Source organism: Hemicordylus capensis, chromosome 7 (genome assembly GCF_027244095.1).
Source record: "Hemicordylus capensis ecotype Gifberg chromosome 7, rHemCap1.1.pri, whole genome shotgun sequence".
NCBI classification, from domain to species: domain Eukaryota; kingdom Metazoa; phylum Chordata; class Lepidosauria; order Squamata; family Cordylidae; genus Hemicordylus; species Hemicordylus capensis.
The window spans coordinates 35,193,208-35,209,534 of NC_069663.1; the positions used below are offsets into that span (position 1 = coordinate 35,193,208).

The 16,327-nt window shown below is 48.8% G+C and overlaps 1 protein-coding gene across 8 annotated transcripts in view; it reads right to left on the reverse strand.

The window, feature by feature from the left end:
* The window catches only part of CSMD2 (CUB and Sushi multiple domains 2), a 684,208-nt gene that overhangs the window by 102,173 nt on the left and 565,708 nt on the right, over positions 1 to 16,327 (reverse strand). For all 8 annotated transcript variants that reach the window (XM_053267555.1, XM_053267553.1, XM_053267554.1 and 5 more), the window contains 4 exons: positions 15,037 to 15,153; positions 12,989 to 13,198; positions 6,735 to 6,923; positions 138 to 315 (listed from right to left, as the gene is read on the reverse strand). In XM_053267555.1, the coding sequence (XP_053123530.1) occupies positions 138 to 315; positions 6,735 to 6,923; positions 12,989 to 13,198; positions 15,037 to 15,153 (694 nt within the window). The remainder of the gene's footprint in view (positions 1 to 137; positions 316 to 6,734; positions 6,924 to 12,988; positions 13,199 to 15,036; positions 15,154 to 16,327) is intronic.

Sequence of the window (16,327 nt, forward strand, 5' to 3'; positions counted from 1 at the left end):
GGGACATCAGCACTCTGCTAAATCTGACTGGCTACATTGTGGTGTGGGGTCATCATGTCCAGTATGCAATTCATAACTGCCCACCTGCTCAGCCATTGCAGACCATTAGTTGGGCCCCGTTCATATATCCCGCTTACCAGATAGTTATGAAATCATTGTATGGCTCCGTCTGCAGTAAGGTGAAGTTGAGGTAAATGCCGTATCCGGGCGACACTGTGAGCATCCATATGCACTCCTGGGAATTAGGATACTGATTGGGGAAGCCAGGGGAGTAGATGGTGCCATTCTGTGCCGTGATGTTGCCTCCACAGGGGACTGTGTGTGATTCAAAGCAAAGAGAAACGGAAGTCTGGTAAACCAAGAACCTTCTGGTAAACCAAGAAGTCAGAGCTGCTCTGACTTCAGTAACTTGCTACTTCCCTCCACTAGAACCCCCAGGATTCGCCAAGTGCTTTCAGTTCACAAAGCAAAAGTTCTATGCAGGATGCCTCAAGCCGGCATCATGCTTTGAAAAAGAAGATTTCAACCAGCAGATGCCAAGTTGTCGACTGCCAACCTTCCTGTCCTCGGAAAGGTCCAGAGACTCTGCCTCCCCTGGCGTGTCCCTGTCACAGCTAGAAATCCCAAGCCACAAAGCGGCTTTTATCCTCACCCGGAATCATGCCTTTCCCTCCACTGTATTGGAAGGCAAATACAGAAAGATCCCAATTGCAGAGAGACTTTGTCCCTGTGGCCCGAGGGAGGTAGAAACCACAGAACATGTACTCCTCTTTTGCCCCTTTAAAAAGAGACATTCGGGACAAGCTTCTATTTCCGGTACTTCGCAAGTACCCTGGCCGCCCAAACCATGTCTACACCCAGTTGCTGCTCTCAGATGAAGACCCGGCCTTCACGTTTAACACTGCCCCGTTTTAGCCACCACTTTTTGCATTTTATATATTTCACATTTTATATGTCCATAATTTCCTAAATACAGCTGTTTAATAATCTCATAGTTACCCTCTTTTTCTAAGGATAGCAGCTTTATAGTCTTATACTAGTAACCTTAAAGTAATATAGTTTTATGGTTCCATAATTTGTTTTTATTATTTTGAATCATGCTCTACTGTTCGATCTGATGCTGGTCTTGGACTGTAATAAAGATGATTGACTGACTGAAGTTGTCTACCGGTAGACGACAGCCAAACTTCTGCTCTCCCTCCTCTAAATGTACATTATGTAGGATGCCAAAGAGAGTGGCAAGAATCCAGAGATGGGTGGAGAATGCAAAATCCTTGCCTGGTGGCTACGGGACTCAGCTGTGAATTAAGAGACCTTTTGTTAAAATCTTGCCTTCTCATGAACAACTTTCATCGCCTTAGGCAAGCCACTCTATTCTCCACAACAGCCCCCACAGAATAAGATTATAACCCAATCTGCTTTACAAGACTGTTGTAAGGATTATTGAGATAATGTACAAGGTATGCTTTGTTGGGGTAAGCAGTGAGGTGGCCCAATTTGCAGATGATACCAAACTCTTTTGGGTAGTGAAATCCAAAATGGACTGTGAGGAACTCCAAAAGGATCTCTCCAAACTGGGTGAGTGGGTGACAAAATGGCAAATGCGGTACAATGTCGGCAAGTGTTGGTGACTGACCAGGAGAGGGATCTTGGCGTCGTGGTGTACAGCTCGTTGAAAGTGTCGACTCAATGTGCGGTAGCTGTGAAAAAGGCCAATTCCATGCTAGGGATCATTAGGAAGGGGACAGAAAATAAAACTGCTAATATTATAATGCCCTTATACAAAACTATGGTGTGGCCACACCTGGAGATTCTGGTCACCAGATCTAAAGAAGGACATTGTAGAAAAGGTGCAGAAGAGGGCAACCAAGATGATCAGGGCCCTGGAGCACCTTTCGTATGAGGCTAGGCTACAACACCTGGGGCCATTTAGTTTAGAAAAAAGACGACTGCAGGGAGACATGATAGATGTCTATAAAATCATGCATGGTGTGGAGAAAGTGGAGAGAGAGAAATTCTTCACCCTCTCACATAACACTAGAACCAGGGACCATCCCATGAAATTGATTGCCAGGAAATCTAGGACCAACAAACGGAACTACTTTTTCACACAACGCATAATCAAGTTGTGGAATTCTCTGTCACAAGATGTGGTGACAGCCAACAACCTGGATGGCTTGAAGAGGGGTTTGGATAAATTTCATGGAGGAGAGGTCTATCATCGGCTACTAGTTGGAGCGCCACCTCCATCCTCAGAGGCAGGATACCTCTGAATACCTGTTGCTGGGGACTAACAGCAGGAGAGAGGGTATGACCTCAACTCCTGCCTGTGGGCTCCCTGTGCCATCTAAGAGGAGAGCTGGTCTTTTGGTAGCAGGCATGACTTGTCCCCCATAGCTAAGCAGGGTCTGCCCTGGTTGCATCTGAATGGGAGACGATGTGTGAGCACTGCAAGATATTCCCCTCAGGGGATGAAACCGCTCTGAGAAGAGCGGAAGGTTTCAAGTTCCCTCCCTGGCTTCTCCAAGATAGGACAAGATTTTGGAGAGGAGATCTGGTCTTGTGGTAGCAAGCATGACTTGTCCCCATAGCTAAGCAGGGTCTGCCCTGGTTGCATATGAATGGGAGACTTGATGTGTGAGCACTGGAAGATATTCCCCTCAGGGGATGAAGCTGCTCTGGGAAGAGCAGAAGCTTTCAAGTTCCCTCCCTGGCAGCATCTCCAGGATAGGGCTGAGAGAAACTCCTGCCTGCAACCTTGGAGAAGTCGCTGCCAGTCTGTGAAGACAATACTGAGCTAGATAGACCAATGGTCTGACTCAGTATATGGCAGTTTCCTATGTTCCTATGTTCCACTCTGTGAAACAGGATTCTGGACTAGATGGGCCTTGGGCCTGATCCAGCAGGGCCATACTTATGTTTGGCGGCGACCCGGGACTGGGCCTTCTCTGTGGCTGGCCTGGGGAATATGCTTCCTGTTGAAATATGAGCTAGGGATGTGTGAACTGGTTTGGGGTTTGGTTCAATAGATCAGGGGTTCGTGGTTAAACTGGAACACCTACTCCCTCCATTTCAGTCTGAACCAGGACCAACCCCCCTTGCCAGTTCGCGATTTAAAAAAATAATTATTTATTTTACCTCTAGCCCCACTGGGGGGGCTTCCTAAGGGCCGCGGTGGGGGGGGTCCATGAAGGTCCCCCCTCCCTGCACTGGCCTCAATCGTCACCGCCACGGCCCGTTTTAGAGCTTATTTCGGCCCGGTCAGGCCTCTGTACTTTTCGCAGTGGCCATTTTGACCACTGCCGCACATGTGCAAACGGCCTCTGCAAGGCCCTGGGCCTTGCAGAAGCCATTTGCGCATGCACCATGGCCGAAATAAGCTCTAAACAGGCCGTGGTGGTGATGATCGGAACGGGTGGGGGAGGGGAAGCCTTTACAGACCGCCCCCCGCGGTGGCCCACAGGAAGCCCCCTGAAGGGGCTAAAGGGGAAAGAAGACTTCACGAACTCCCCCGGACCGAACCGAACTGAACGGGGGGGGGGGGTGTTTGTAAGGGGTGCCGGACCGAAGTGGCCCAGTATGGTTCGAGGCTGGGCCAGCTTCAAACCGAACTGGGCCAGCCGGTTCCATGCACATCCCTAATAAGAGCATCTCCTTCTCCGGTTTGTTTTTAGGAAGACCCTTAAGAAACAGCTGTTTTCGCAGGCTTTTAACTGAAACCCATTTCAAACTGTTTAATTTGTTTTTATCAGACTGTTTTTGCTGTATTTTGTAAAAATTCAACTTGTTTTTATTCTGTTTTATATTGTGTTTTAAATTTTGTACACCGCTTAGAGATGTACATATCAGGCGGTATTAAAATATGATTGAGAAAATAAATAAATAAATAAATAAATAAATAAATAAATAACTCTTTCAAGCTCCTCCTGTGTGGAGGGGAGGGCCTTGTGCGCCTCTCTCCAGGGAGGAAATGCAGAAGTCTGACTTTGCATATAGTGGAGAAGTATGCAGAAGAAGAAACAGCAGCAACAGCAAAGGAGGAGGAGGTGGCAGCACTTTGAATGTCCTGCTCCCTGTCTCCCTCCCTCCGGCTTTTCTAAAAACAGTAGCAATGGGGGGGGGGGAGATCGGCAGGGAAGGAGTGGCAGTGACAGGGAAAGAGGAGGAAGAATGCACCTGGGCGTGGGAGAGGAGGGCTGGCCTAGATTTTTCAGGAAAGTGCTATCTGAAGTGGCTTTCAGGGTTCCTCTCAAGGCGAAACATCTGAGAACATTCAAGCAAGGCCAAATCAGTGAAACTTTCTCAGAGGGTCTCTGCATGTCCCTATAAATGGAGCACTCCATTCCCAGGTTTATTATTGACACATCTGCAAGTAATGTACTTTGCACATTAAAGAAGTCATAGAAAATCAGTAGGTCTTCAAACTATCTTCAAACCCTTTCCACGTTCATTTCCCTGTCATGGAACACCCACATATTGCAGAGCCTGGGAAGAGGCTACCAAAATGGTTCATGCAGAGCGGCACTGAGTGGACCTGTGAAACCTCAATCTCCTCTTGCATCAAATGAGAGGACACCCTAGCATGCATCCTCCTGAGGCAGACTGCACAGGGCAGGGGGAGATCAGTCATGGAGGGCCAGCTGTCTGTCAGGGGAATGTGTCTACCAAGCCTGATCTCCTCATGGAGGAACTCCTGTCCTCTCTCAGGAACCCCAGAGCACAATTTGAAAACCAGCGATCTGCAAAGCTCATTAAATCAAAAGATCATCAAAAGAATGTGGCGCTTGCAAGACAAGAAGTCAGCAGCGTCTCAGAATCCCGGCAGCTGCCCATGCCGGAAAGATTAAAAGCACATACTGACAACTCATCCCCAAATCTGTGGGGCGTGATTGTTGGAAAGGCTGGCTCTCAGCAAGAGGAGCAGGGTGGTTAGTCATTAAACGTACTCTGGCACAGCAAGGTGGATGTTAAAGACACAAAGCCAGGAGGTGATCAAAGCTCGTTTCCTGCCTCCTTATTTATTCTGCCGCTTGGCTCATCCTTAAGTTCCACTGTTGATGATTTATTTAAATTTGAAAAGGGAAAAATCTACTTGGGACAATAAAGTAGTATTTTAATTCCGCTAGCCGAGGGGAGGGGTAAAAGAGGCAAAGAGTGGAAGGAAGAGAAGGCTGACTCCACACAGGAGCCAACAGGTAGGGATGTGCACAAACTAAAAATCGTGGTTCGACTTGAATTCGAATCGAATTTGAGCCGAACCGTGTGCTGCCGAACTGGTTCAGTCAAACCGACCGGCCAGTCTGATAGACCGAACTGATCTGGTGGTTAGGGTGGTTCCACTTGTAAAGTGGAATCTGGTGAGGATTCCCCTTTACAACTACAGGACAGGTGTGGGGGGGCCTGGCAATGCTAAGGGGAAGCTGGGCGGGGGTGGTGAGAGATGGAGTAAGTTGCTTACCCAGCTGGCACAGCTGCCGGAGCAGCCACTCACAGCTTCACACCTTCCCTGGCCACCTTCCCTGGCATGGCATGTTTAGGATGCCACCCACATGGTGGTGGATCTATTTGCATGGCGTCTGTGCATTCATGGAGGCTGGAACCACTCTGCCCCCACGGCAGGCGGCTTCCTAAACAAAGGAGTGTGCACACCTGGCACTGTGCCCGGAAGGGGGAGTAGTGGTGATTGGTGGTGCTGGCACCAGCACTGACCAGGTAAGCATCTTACTACCTCTCTCGCTGCCCCCGCATGGCTGCCTGTTTGCTACCAAATTGGTTTGTCCAACCCGGACTTGGTTTGGTTTGATCGTGGACCGAACTACCCCGGCCCACTAAATTGGCCCAGTTCAGGGCAAACCGGCCTATTTCAAGGAGAACTGGTTCGGTACGAACCGTTCATGCACACCCCTACCAACAGGCATATATCGGGCCTTGGAAATCTCTATGAAAGTAACAGTGGGTTTTGTGCAAGTGAATGAGGGATCCATGTGAATAGCGGGCAGCAGGAAAGTAGTTTTGAGATCTGCATTTCCCAAAGCTGGGACAAGGGGGGACCAATGTCCTTGAGACGCTCGGGTCAGGGGGCCAGCACGGTACCCCCTCACCCCCACTCCTCCTCCAGGTACACCTTGATCTCCTCCCACACCCAACTGGTGAATGAGATGCTTGCCGGTTGGGAAAGTGAGGCATGGTCCATCACCCACTCCTTGCCAGCCGATGAACAAAGGACCAGCTGGGTGCTTTCTCTCTCTCTCTTTTTCCAAGTGAGGGAGAGAAAGCAAGCACCCAGCCGGCCATTCGTTTACCAGCTGTGAAGGAGCAGAAGAAGGGCCATGCAGCCCCTCCCCCTTTCTGGTGGCTGTCCACTGATCTAAAGGCTTCTTTCCTTTTTGTTACAAGCGATGCAATAAGAAAACCAAAGTCCAAGTGGACCCCAGCTGTTTCTCTCTCTAGGTAAAAACAGAAATTGGTGGAGGATGGAAGGTTCCCCCACATCTACATCCCAGCATGGGTAAGTAGCCAGAAATTTTGTGATAGCAGTGGCTACTGGGGCAAACCAGCCTGGGACTTTGTAAGTCAGTGCAAAATGGCAAAACCCTAAATCCCTCACCTAATTGATTCATTAAAATAAGACACTGCCACTGCCCATGCTTGGGAGCAAGGTAGATCTTCCCTTTTCTTTCTTTCAGCTTGCTCAGAGACGTGCCCTTCCCAGAGGGGACTCAATAAAGGCATACCTTCACACCTGGGCAGTGGGTGGTCCCAGTTCCTATTGGTTCCATGTTGGCAGGTCAATACCGGGTGGCCAATCAGCTGATAGCCAGGGAGGCACTCAAAGGAGATGGACTGGCCCACGCTGTACCCAGCTCCTCTCACAATGCCATTGGCAAAGGGCTCCGGGTCGGGGCACTCCTGGAGCTCATAGGCTGAAAATCAAAAGAGCCAACAGGTGGCAGGTTTCAAGTTAAACCAGCTATTAAACCCTTAATAATTTCTTTGTTTTGCCTACAGCTCCCTTCCTTCTGCACCTCCCTCCAGCAGACAGGGCATCCATTTCCTTTTCGTGCAACTTGGTGCGGAACAGTGGGCTCCCCCCCCCCGCATTACAGGGTTGGCATTTTCTCTTTCTCTACCAAACACTGAGCAGACGAGAGTAAATTGCAAGCTGTACGCCAGGATTCTTGCTCTTCACCCATCTCATTAATTAATTAATCCATCCATCTCATTTATTATTTTTTATTATTTATTCAATTTCTATACCACCCTTCTAAAAATGGCTCAGGGCGGATTACACAGAGAAATAACAAATAAATAAGATAAATAAAATGGAACCCTGTCCCCAAAGGGCTCACAATCTAAAAAGAAACATCAGATAGACACCAGCAACAGGCACTGGAAGCACTGTGCTCGTGGGTGGACAGGGCCAATTACTCTCCCCCTACTAAATAAAGAGAATCACCACGTTAAAAAGGTGCCTCTTTGCCAAATTAGCAGAGGTAACTCATCCATCCATCCATTTATTCATTCATTCATCCATCTCATTCATCCATCCAACCATCTCATTCATTCATGCATGCATGCATTCATTCATTCCATTCATTATTTCTCTATGTAAACCACTTTGGAAACTTTCGTTGAAAAGCAGTATATAAATATTTGTTGTTTGTTTTGTTCATCTGTTAAGCCTGGAGTGAGAATGGAGGCTCCAACTACATGCTATGCAGAGTGTCTCCTCTGTGGTTTGCTTAGTACAGGAATGCTCTGTGTGGCTTATAGTCTATTAAAAGCAATACCACACTAGATATACAAGAAACAAGAAACACAATTGAGGAGGCAGGGATAATAAAGAAAGTCACATTTAAACCTAGAGCTTCCGGGGGCAGGAAGAAGAAGATGGGTGCATGGGGAAAGGCTGCTGAACCCATTTGTCCTGGATCAAAAATGCTCTTCCCAAACAACTCCACTTGACATAAGGCTTGAACTGGGTGCACCAAAAGCTTGGTTTCACATTCTCACTTGAATTGATCAAGGAAGCGACATTCCCCGCAAAACCTCACATTCTTCTAAGAGTCAGGCTGAATCCCCAGCACTCTCATCATATGCTTTGAAACTTGTCCTCCTGGTAAGGAAGCACCTTTCAGCTAATCAAACTGAGAAGTGACAAGATTTCTTTTCCAAAGGCTCTTGCATACAAGAGCTGTACAGTCAGAGACCCTGAGCTAACTTGGAAGTCCAGAGATTCCCTCAATCAGCAGGAGAGAGCTGTGCAGTCCTCATAGACATTTTTTTTGGCGGCGGGGGGTGGGGAGCTCAGTCCTAAATTATTGCTGCCCAACTTCCATGCTGAGACCGATATTGTAAAATACTGCAGTGGTGCACACTCTGGCCTCCTTTTCAATATGGGGCCCTTGAAGCTGGGGAAAGGGTAGCAATTCCTGGGAGGGATGGGATCTTTAAAGTCAAGACCTGGGTGGATTCCCTGCCAGAGGATTCTCACTGATCCACTTGGAGTTGTGGGTGAACAACTGAGCCCTCACTGCTCCATCATCCCAAGGGGATTGGAGAGGAAGCAGCTGCAAAGAAGGTCCCCCTTTGTTCTTAGGCTGTTTCCCTACAGAAGAAGGGAGGAGAGCTGGTCTTGCGGTAGCAAACATGATTTGTCTCCTTAGCTAAGCAAAGGCCACATTGGTTTGCATTTGGATGGGAGACTACATGTGAACTCTGTGCAATATGGGGCATTAGCTCAGTGGAAGGTCCCAGGTTCGCAATGTGACATCTCCAGGTAAGGCTGGGAGAAACTCCTGCTTGTAACTTTGGAGAACCACTGCCCAGAGAACCTCGTTAATTGCACTCGCGATTAACAAGTGGGTCCAGCACCTGCGGTTTCGCATATCCACGGTCGGGTAATGGACACCCAACCTTGATATACATTGCGGGGGGGTGACAAGGAAGGGAGGGTTAAACCTGCATATCTCTGGGTTGGGAGTGACCTTGGAGGTCGTTTCTGGCTGTCATTTTGTCTTTGGGAGAGATCAAGACCCATTTTATGCCTCATTTTTTAAAAACCCAAACAGCAATTTACAGCCTATTTCCTAGTCTTGGGGGCACGGCTGAACTGCTGGGGACCCATGGAGCATGGTAGGCCACTTCCCCCCACTTTTTAGGGCTATTTTACCCATTTTCCAGACATTTTTCTGACCTCCGGAAACCTAACCACCGGATTTACATTGCCACCATTACTCAGTATTCACAGTTTCTGTATCTGCGGGAGTAGCGGAAAACAGAACCCCCACAAATACTGGAGTTCTCCTGTACTGAGCTAGATTCACCAAGGGTTTGACAGTATAAGGTGGCTTCCTGTAGCTTCCTAGGGTCCCTGTGCACGGTTTAAGCTGGGGGTCAGAGATACCCCCTTATATTCCTCTTCCAGTTCCAGCATGGGATTAGCATCCAAACCCACAAATCGCCAAGCATGCTGTACGCTGATGACCTTGAGCAAAAGGAACCCACCTATTTACTTGCAGAACACATGGCTGCTGGCTTGATAGGAGTGAGGATCAAAGGGTAGATCAGAAGATTTACCAAGGCGGCCTGGCTCATTGCCTGTGCCAGGGGTTCTCAACGCTGGGTCCCCAGATGTCGCTGGACTTCAACTCCCATAATCCTTAGTCCACATGGCCTTTGGTCAGGGATTATGGGAGCTGAAGTCCAGTAACATCAGGGGACCCAACGTTGAGAATCCCTGGCCTGTGCGAAGTCCACAACCAAGAAATGAGAGCAACCACTCCTCAGCAACTAATAACAGAGGCAAGCTTCCTCTGGACGGGGAGGCCCCTCTTCCATATCGTGGCTAATAATTATGGACTGAGCTGTCCTCCTCCATAAAGTTGTCTGTTCTCCTTCCCAAGCCTTCTAGGCTAGCAGCCAGCACCAGGAGCAGCAAATTTCATAAATTAATCATGCAGTGTTTGAATAAGTTATTTCTTCTGTCTGCCTCCAGTACCTTGCAGTTTCATGGGATAATCCCAAGATCTAGGAACACAGGAAGCTGCCTTATACTGGGCCCACTTAGCTCAATACTGTCTGCACTGACAGTATGTGGCTCTCCAGGGCTTCAAACCAGGGGTCTTTCCCAGGCCTGCCTGGAGATGCTGCCAGGGATATCTGCTTCCCCTCTCCAAAGTCCACAGGTAGCTTCATAGGAAATTGTTCCCTCTGGCTCAGTATTGTCTACACCAGGGTTTCTTAACCTTGGGCCCCCAGATGTTGTTGGACTACAACTCCCATTATCCCCAGACATGGCCTTGGTGGCAGAGGATGATGGGAGTTGTAGTCCAAAACCATTTGGGGGCCCAAGGTTATGAAACCCTGGCCTACACTGACTGTCAGTGGCTCTCCAAGGTTTCAGGCAAGAGTCTCTCCCATCCCTACCTGGAGATGCTGCCAGGGAGTGAACCTGGGTTCTTCTGCATGCAAAGCAGATACTCTTCCTCTGAGCTACAGCAGAAGAACTTCAACCCAATCTCTCCCTGTGCCAACTCATTTTCTAAACTTCCATATCCCCTGCTAATTGATTAAAAAGGAACCTTTTCAAGTGGGGATTAAGAACATAAGAACAGCCCTGCTGGATCAGGCCCAAGAAGGCCCATCTAGTCCAGCCTCCTGTTTCACACAGTGGCCCACCAGATGCCTCTGGGGAGTCCACAGGCAAGAGGTGAGGGCATGCCCTCTCTCCCATGGATGCTCCCCTGCAAGTGGTATTGAGAGGCATCGTGCCTCTGAGGCTGGAGATGACAGATACTCTTCTATTTGGCAGGCGGAGAGCAACTGGCCCTATCCAGCCCCAGCACAGCAAACCTCCAGTGGCTGTTGCTGGCATCTCCCTTGGTCTTTTATTTTATTCTTTTTTAAGATTGGGATCCTCCCTGGGGCACAGAACCATCTTCTCATGGCTTTTGCTATGGAAACCTTGGTGGGAACATTGTGTGTTGGACACATGCTCAATAAATAATAAGTAAATGGCCCCCTAGGGCAAAGGTTGGCCTCCTTAAGGTGTCCCCCACTCACTGGGTCAAGGAGCTCACCTTTTCAAAATGGTGGTGGCACTCTTCTGTTTAACTGCCCTGTTCAACCCCAGCACAACACCCCTCCAGTGGCTGTCGCTGGTGTTTCCTTTGTCTTTCTTTTTTGGATTGTGAGCCCTTTAGGGCAGGGAATCATCGTCTCTTCTGTTGCTATGTAAACTGCTTTAGAAACTTTGTTGTTGAAAAGCAGCATATTTATGTATTTATTGCATTTTCATATAGCTAAATTCTAAGGTTTCGTGGCGCTTTACAGATACATACATATTCTAAAGAAAATCAACACCACCACCATGCCCAGCTGTCTGCTTCCTCAACCAAACAGCCCTACATGCTTTCGCTTTTCCTCATTGGCTCTCATCCACCCCTAGTTATTTTCGGTGTCCCCTGCCTCCCGCCTTCTCTGTTCTCTCCCCCACTGGCAACAACCCCCAACCTATGTGGATGTGAGGGTGATCTGGCTGCGACATCTGTCACCCCATTGATCGCCAGGGTTGATTCAGCTGATCTGGCTGGCTAGGTGGGTGCCCCCTTCCTCCCCCACTGCTCCATCTGTGTCCCTCCCAAAGCTGCACGCTCAGTGGAAGAGGACGACCATCCCAGAGAGAAGGAGTGTACCGTTCTTCAGTCAAGGGTATACGATAGGTGTGCTCCTCAACCTATGCTAGTAAGCACCTTTGAGAATGGACTTGCATACTTGCATTTCTTTCATTTAGGTCATTTTCAGTCTGCTTTTCAGTCTTGAGAGATCCCCACAGTGGGGTACGATTCAAACAGCTCAGTGTCGGAGCATCTGCTTTGCATGCAGCAGGTCCCAGGTTCACATGCATGACTGTGAGCATGGCATATGCACGCACGGCAGCCGCCCAGTAGGACTTTGCAAATATCGAATGTCAGCGGTGGGGGGGGGAGCAGAGGGAGGGGTAAGTGCACCCTCCCCCGCCTTTAAAGTGTGACCTCTCCCCACCTTCGAATGTCGAACCTCCCAGTGTTTGAACCTGTTTGGAGGCCTGTAAAAGGACCTCTGAACAGGTTTGTACACATTCCTAGTGGATAATACTGACCTATTATTATATTATTTCTTGTTTACACAGTCAGACAGGTCTTATTGACTGGTTTGTTTTATCCAGACATTGAGTCCTTCCCAAGGACCTGGGATGGCTCAATTTTATTGTCAGTTGTTATAGATATCGTCGCAGAATATAGGCTGTTCCCAGTAAAGCTGCTTTTTGTAACTGGCTGATGGTGATTTCTGTGGTCCCTATGGTGTTGAGGTGCTCTTCAAGGTCTTTTGGAACTGCACCCACGGCGCCAATTATTATTTATTATTATTATTATTAAAACTTTTATACCGCCCTTCCAAAAGGCTCAGGGCAGACCTAGATGGACCAAGGGTCTCACTCTGTATAAGGCAGCTTCCTATGTTGCTGTGTTCCACTGAAATGAAAGAGCAATAATCCAACAAGAAAACAGCAGAGAGGCATTTGTGCTTCTCTTACTCTGGACAGAGCCACAGACGCTAAACAAAAAAGAACTAAAGATCCCAACCATGTGCCGACACCAAAGCTTCCCTTCCTTGCAATTAGAACAGCAGTTGGGAAACTGCAAGGCAAGAGACCGTGGCAGCAGGAATTCCTCCGATGTTCTGCAACAATCAGGAGGCCTCTGAGCATTCCCATGGCCCTCTAGGAAAACACATTGCGCATTAACTTGTCTGTAATGGGAGAGCGAACAGGGCCTGGCTATTAGGATTAAGCAAGGCTCCTGTGTATCCCCTTTACAGTCAATTAGGACCAAATCCTCAAGGTACAACTTCAAAAGGAGAACAGCAGCCGTAGCGTTCAGCACCCCTTCCGTGCTCCCCAAGGGCATGACAGTCACAGCATTTGGCTCTGCTGCCCACTCCTTACCTTGGTACTCCACCTTAAAGCCGGGTTTGTTCTGAGAATGGTCGCTGTGGAAATAGATGGTGGTTTCGTGGGACGTGGACAGGAGTGAGCCTGGCAGGTCGGTCCCGCTGAAGCGGCTGATGACGTTGCTGGTGTCGTAGGGCCCGTTGCGGATCTCGACAAAGTCGTGGTTGGGTTCCGTGGAGAAGTTCAGGAACTGGATGTGCGCACCTGGACATCGGCCGGGGGTGGGAGTGGAGGAGGGAATCATAGCAATGCAATCAGGTCAGGAAACTGGCTGTGGCTGGAGTCATGCCCAAAAGACGCCCCCAGGTTTGATGGTAGTAGCCGGAGCGGAGAAGCAACCTGCCTAGAGAGCAGGGAGCTGTGGGTTCGAATCCCCACTGGTATGGTTCCTGTATCGGACAGCAGCGATATAGGAAGCCACTGAAAGCCATCATCTCCTACTGCACGGGAGATGGCAATGGTCAACCCCTCCTGTATTCTACCAAAGACAACCACAGGGCTGTGTAGTTGCCAGGAGTCGACACCAACACGATGGCAAACCTTTCCTTTCTCCCCACATTTCTGAGAGCAGGGACACGTTCCCAGCATTTGGACTTGGAGACGGACTCCAGCTAGGCTGACGTTGGTAGCAAACGGAAGTGCAGACGAGGTCAGGCGCGTAACTATAACAGGGCAAGGGGAGACAGTTGTCTGGGGGCCCACTGCCTTGGGGGGGGGGGCAGAGGCAAGTCACATGATTGACTCCCCAGCCACACACCTTCCCCGGGCTTCCTTCAGTTGTATTTATCCTCCGAAACTGATGTGAGTGTTAAGACCTGGAGCTACCAGAACAGCATGTCTTTCTCTAGGACCATTGAATGACTCGCTGTCCACAATTTACAAAACCTTTTTAAAAATAATTTAGGATGAATTTACTAATGCTTTAGTAAAAGCATTTTACTATGCTTTTTGTTACCACTATTCAGCCTCATTTAAGATTTCTTTTCTTCATGAGCTGAGCTTCAGTGAGGGGGGGCATTTTAAAATCTTGTCTCTGGGCCCACTCCAACCTTGATACGCCCCTGGACGAGGTGGTGGGGCGGCTGCACTACTTCAGACCCTACAAGGAGGACATTAGTTTGGGATGATCCCCAGGGGTGCAGCTATAGTTGCAACAATCATGAGGATTGTTGCAACAGTCATAAACTGGTTTTTAAATTGTTTTAGGTTGATTGCTTTAAATGGTTGTTTGTTTTTGGTTTTTGTACACCACCCAGAGCCTTTGGATGGATAGGATGGTATAGAAATGTAACAAACAAACAACTGAGCAGATGGGTTCAAAGAACCCGGGGGGCCCAGCTCCCGAAGGCCCCCCTGCTCCACCCCTCCCTATTCTCTTCATTATCTCCCTCTCTCCGCCGGGCCACCAGGGAGAGGGGTGAACATGGGCCCCCTCTCCCCTAGCGGTGTCCCTGATGCTCCCCCCACCCAAAAACAAACTCGCAAAGAGAAAGGGCAATGGTGATGGTTCTATCAGAAACCTGCCCTTGACAGGATAGGTTTCTACTTACAGGGAGTGTTTAATATTCAAAAGCAAGATCCACATTTGAAGGCCTGCTCTCTGTCCCACCACCATCAAACGTTGGGGAGGCGGGCAGGGGCAATGTTAAATGCTGCTGGAACCAAGACAGCCAAGCAGATTTGCAGCAGTTAAAGCCTCTTTTGCTGAGGCTTGCCTAATTATTTATTTCTGACATACTTTACGCTTATGCCCCCTAAGAGTTACTGTTAGGGTGAAATCAGACATTACTTTAAGAATAGGCTTTGCAGCTGCATGCTAATTTTTTCTTTGTTAACAAGCAAGTGTGAGGTGTGTGTGCGCGCCTGCTGGCAAGATGCATAGGAACCCTTTGCTTCTGGCATGGTTCTAATCTGGATCAGTCCCCTCCCCATGCCTGCCACTTACACAGGAAGGTAAGTCCCTCATCCTCTAAGCCAGGCAGGAGTTTATTAATTCGGCTTCGTTTAGGACAAGTTGGAATGCGCCCTGTGCACACTCTTACCAAATCCCACGGGAAGGGGTATCCTCCATGTGCAGTCACTGTTGCTAGGGTAGTTTCCTGGGAAACCCGGGCTCAGGATTACCCCTTCCATCTCTTCCATGGTCCCTCCGCACTGAGCTGTTAAGATTGGGAAAAGCCACGTGGTTGTGAACCAAAATGAAGACAAATAAAACGAAATCCACTGCAATCTGCTTGCTGTTTGCCCTGAGATCAGTGATCAGCAGAGAAAACAGTTCAATCCAAATGTACCAAAATTGAACAAACAGCTATTTTGCAGAAAGGTGTCTCTCACCCTGCTCTGAACTATCTCATAAGAGCAACCCCAAATCTTTAAATCTAGCTATTCCATCGAGCTTATCATCACAGGCCATTCTCTGGGTGTGCCTAACATCAGGTGAGGGTTGGCAAAAAAATGTTTTGCCATTACCTCCCTCCCTCCCTCCCTCCCTCCCTCCCTCTCTCTCTCTCTCTCTCTCTCTCTCTCTCTCTCTCTCTCTCTCACACACACACACACACACACACACACACACACACACACACACACACACACACACACGTTCAGTGTCCCCTCTAACAGAAATGTCCAGATTTTGTTGCCTACAACTACCATAATCCCCAGCCAAAGACCACTGCAGCTGGGGATTCTGGGACTTGTAGTGAATGACATCTGGGAATTCCTGTTAAAGGGAACACTGACACTGTTACCAAGCTGTTCCTGCTCACGCTCTTTGTTCCCGGGCTGGTGGTGAGGAAAGAGCAAAAATGTTGCTGGGACTGGCAGTAGTGGCAGCCATGGAGGAGGGAGATGGAATGGAAGGGGAGGCAGGGAGAGCAGGAGGGATCTCTGCTCCTAGAGTGACACCACCCATAGAGCTGGGCTGGCTAGAGTGGTGTTGCCGTTGCCGCCACAGGGGAGGTGAGCAGAGTGGTGGAATGGCTACAGATCTGCTTCCTGAAGAGACTCCTTTCAGCCTGTTACATGGCGGGGCCAGACTTGAAGGTGATCAGGGAAAGGGCCTTCTCTGTGGAGGTGGCAGTGTGAACAAGCTCTAGGATGCTGTCTTCAGGGCTGCTCGCATGGCACTCGCATTTTAGGCAACCAACCTTTTCATTTGCCTTGACTTCAACTTATTATTATACCTGATGCTGCTGTTTAGAGGATTTAAATTTCCAAGTCTTTGCTTCTAACAATCAGAAGTCAAAACAAACTCAGTTTGCTATAAAAATTTCCCGCCCACCACCTAGGATCATGGTGAGATTGAAATCTGCAAGAGGTTGGGTTTCAGTGGAA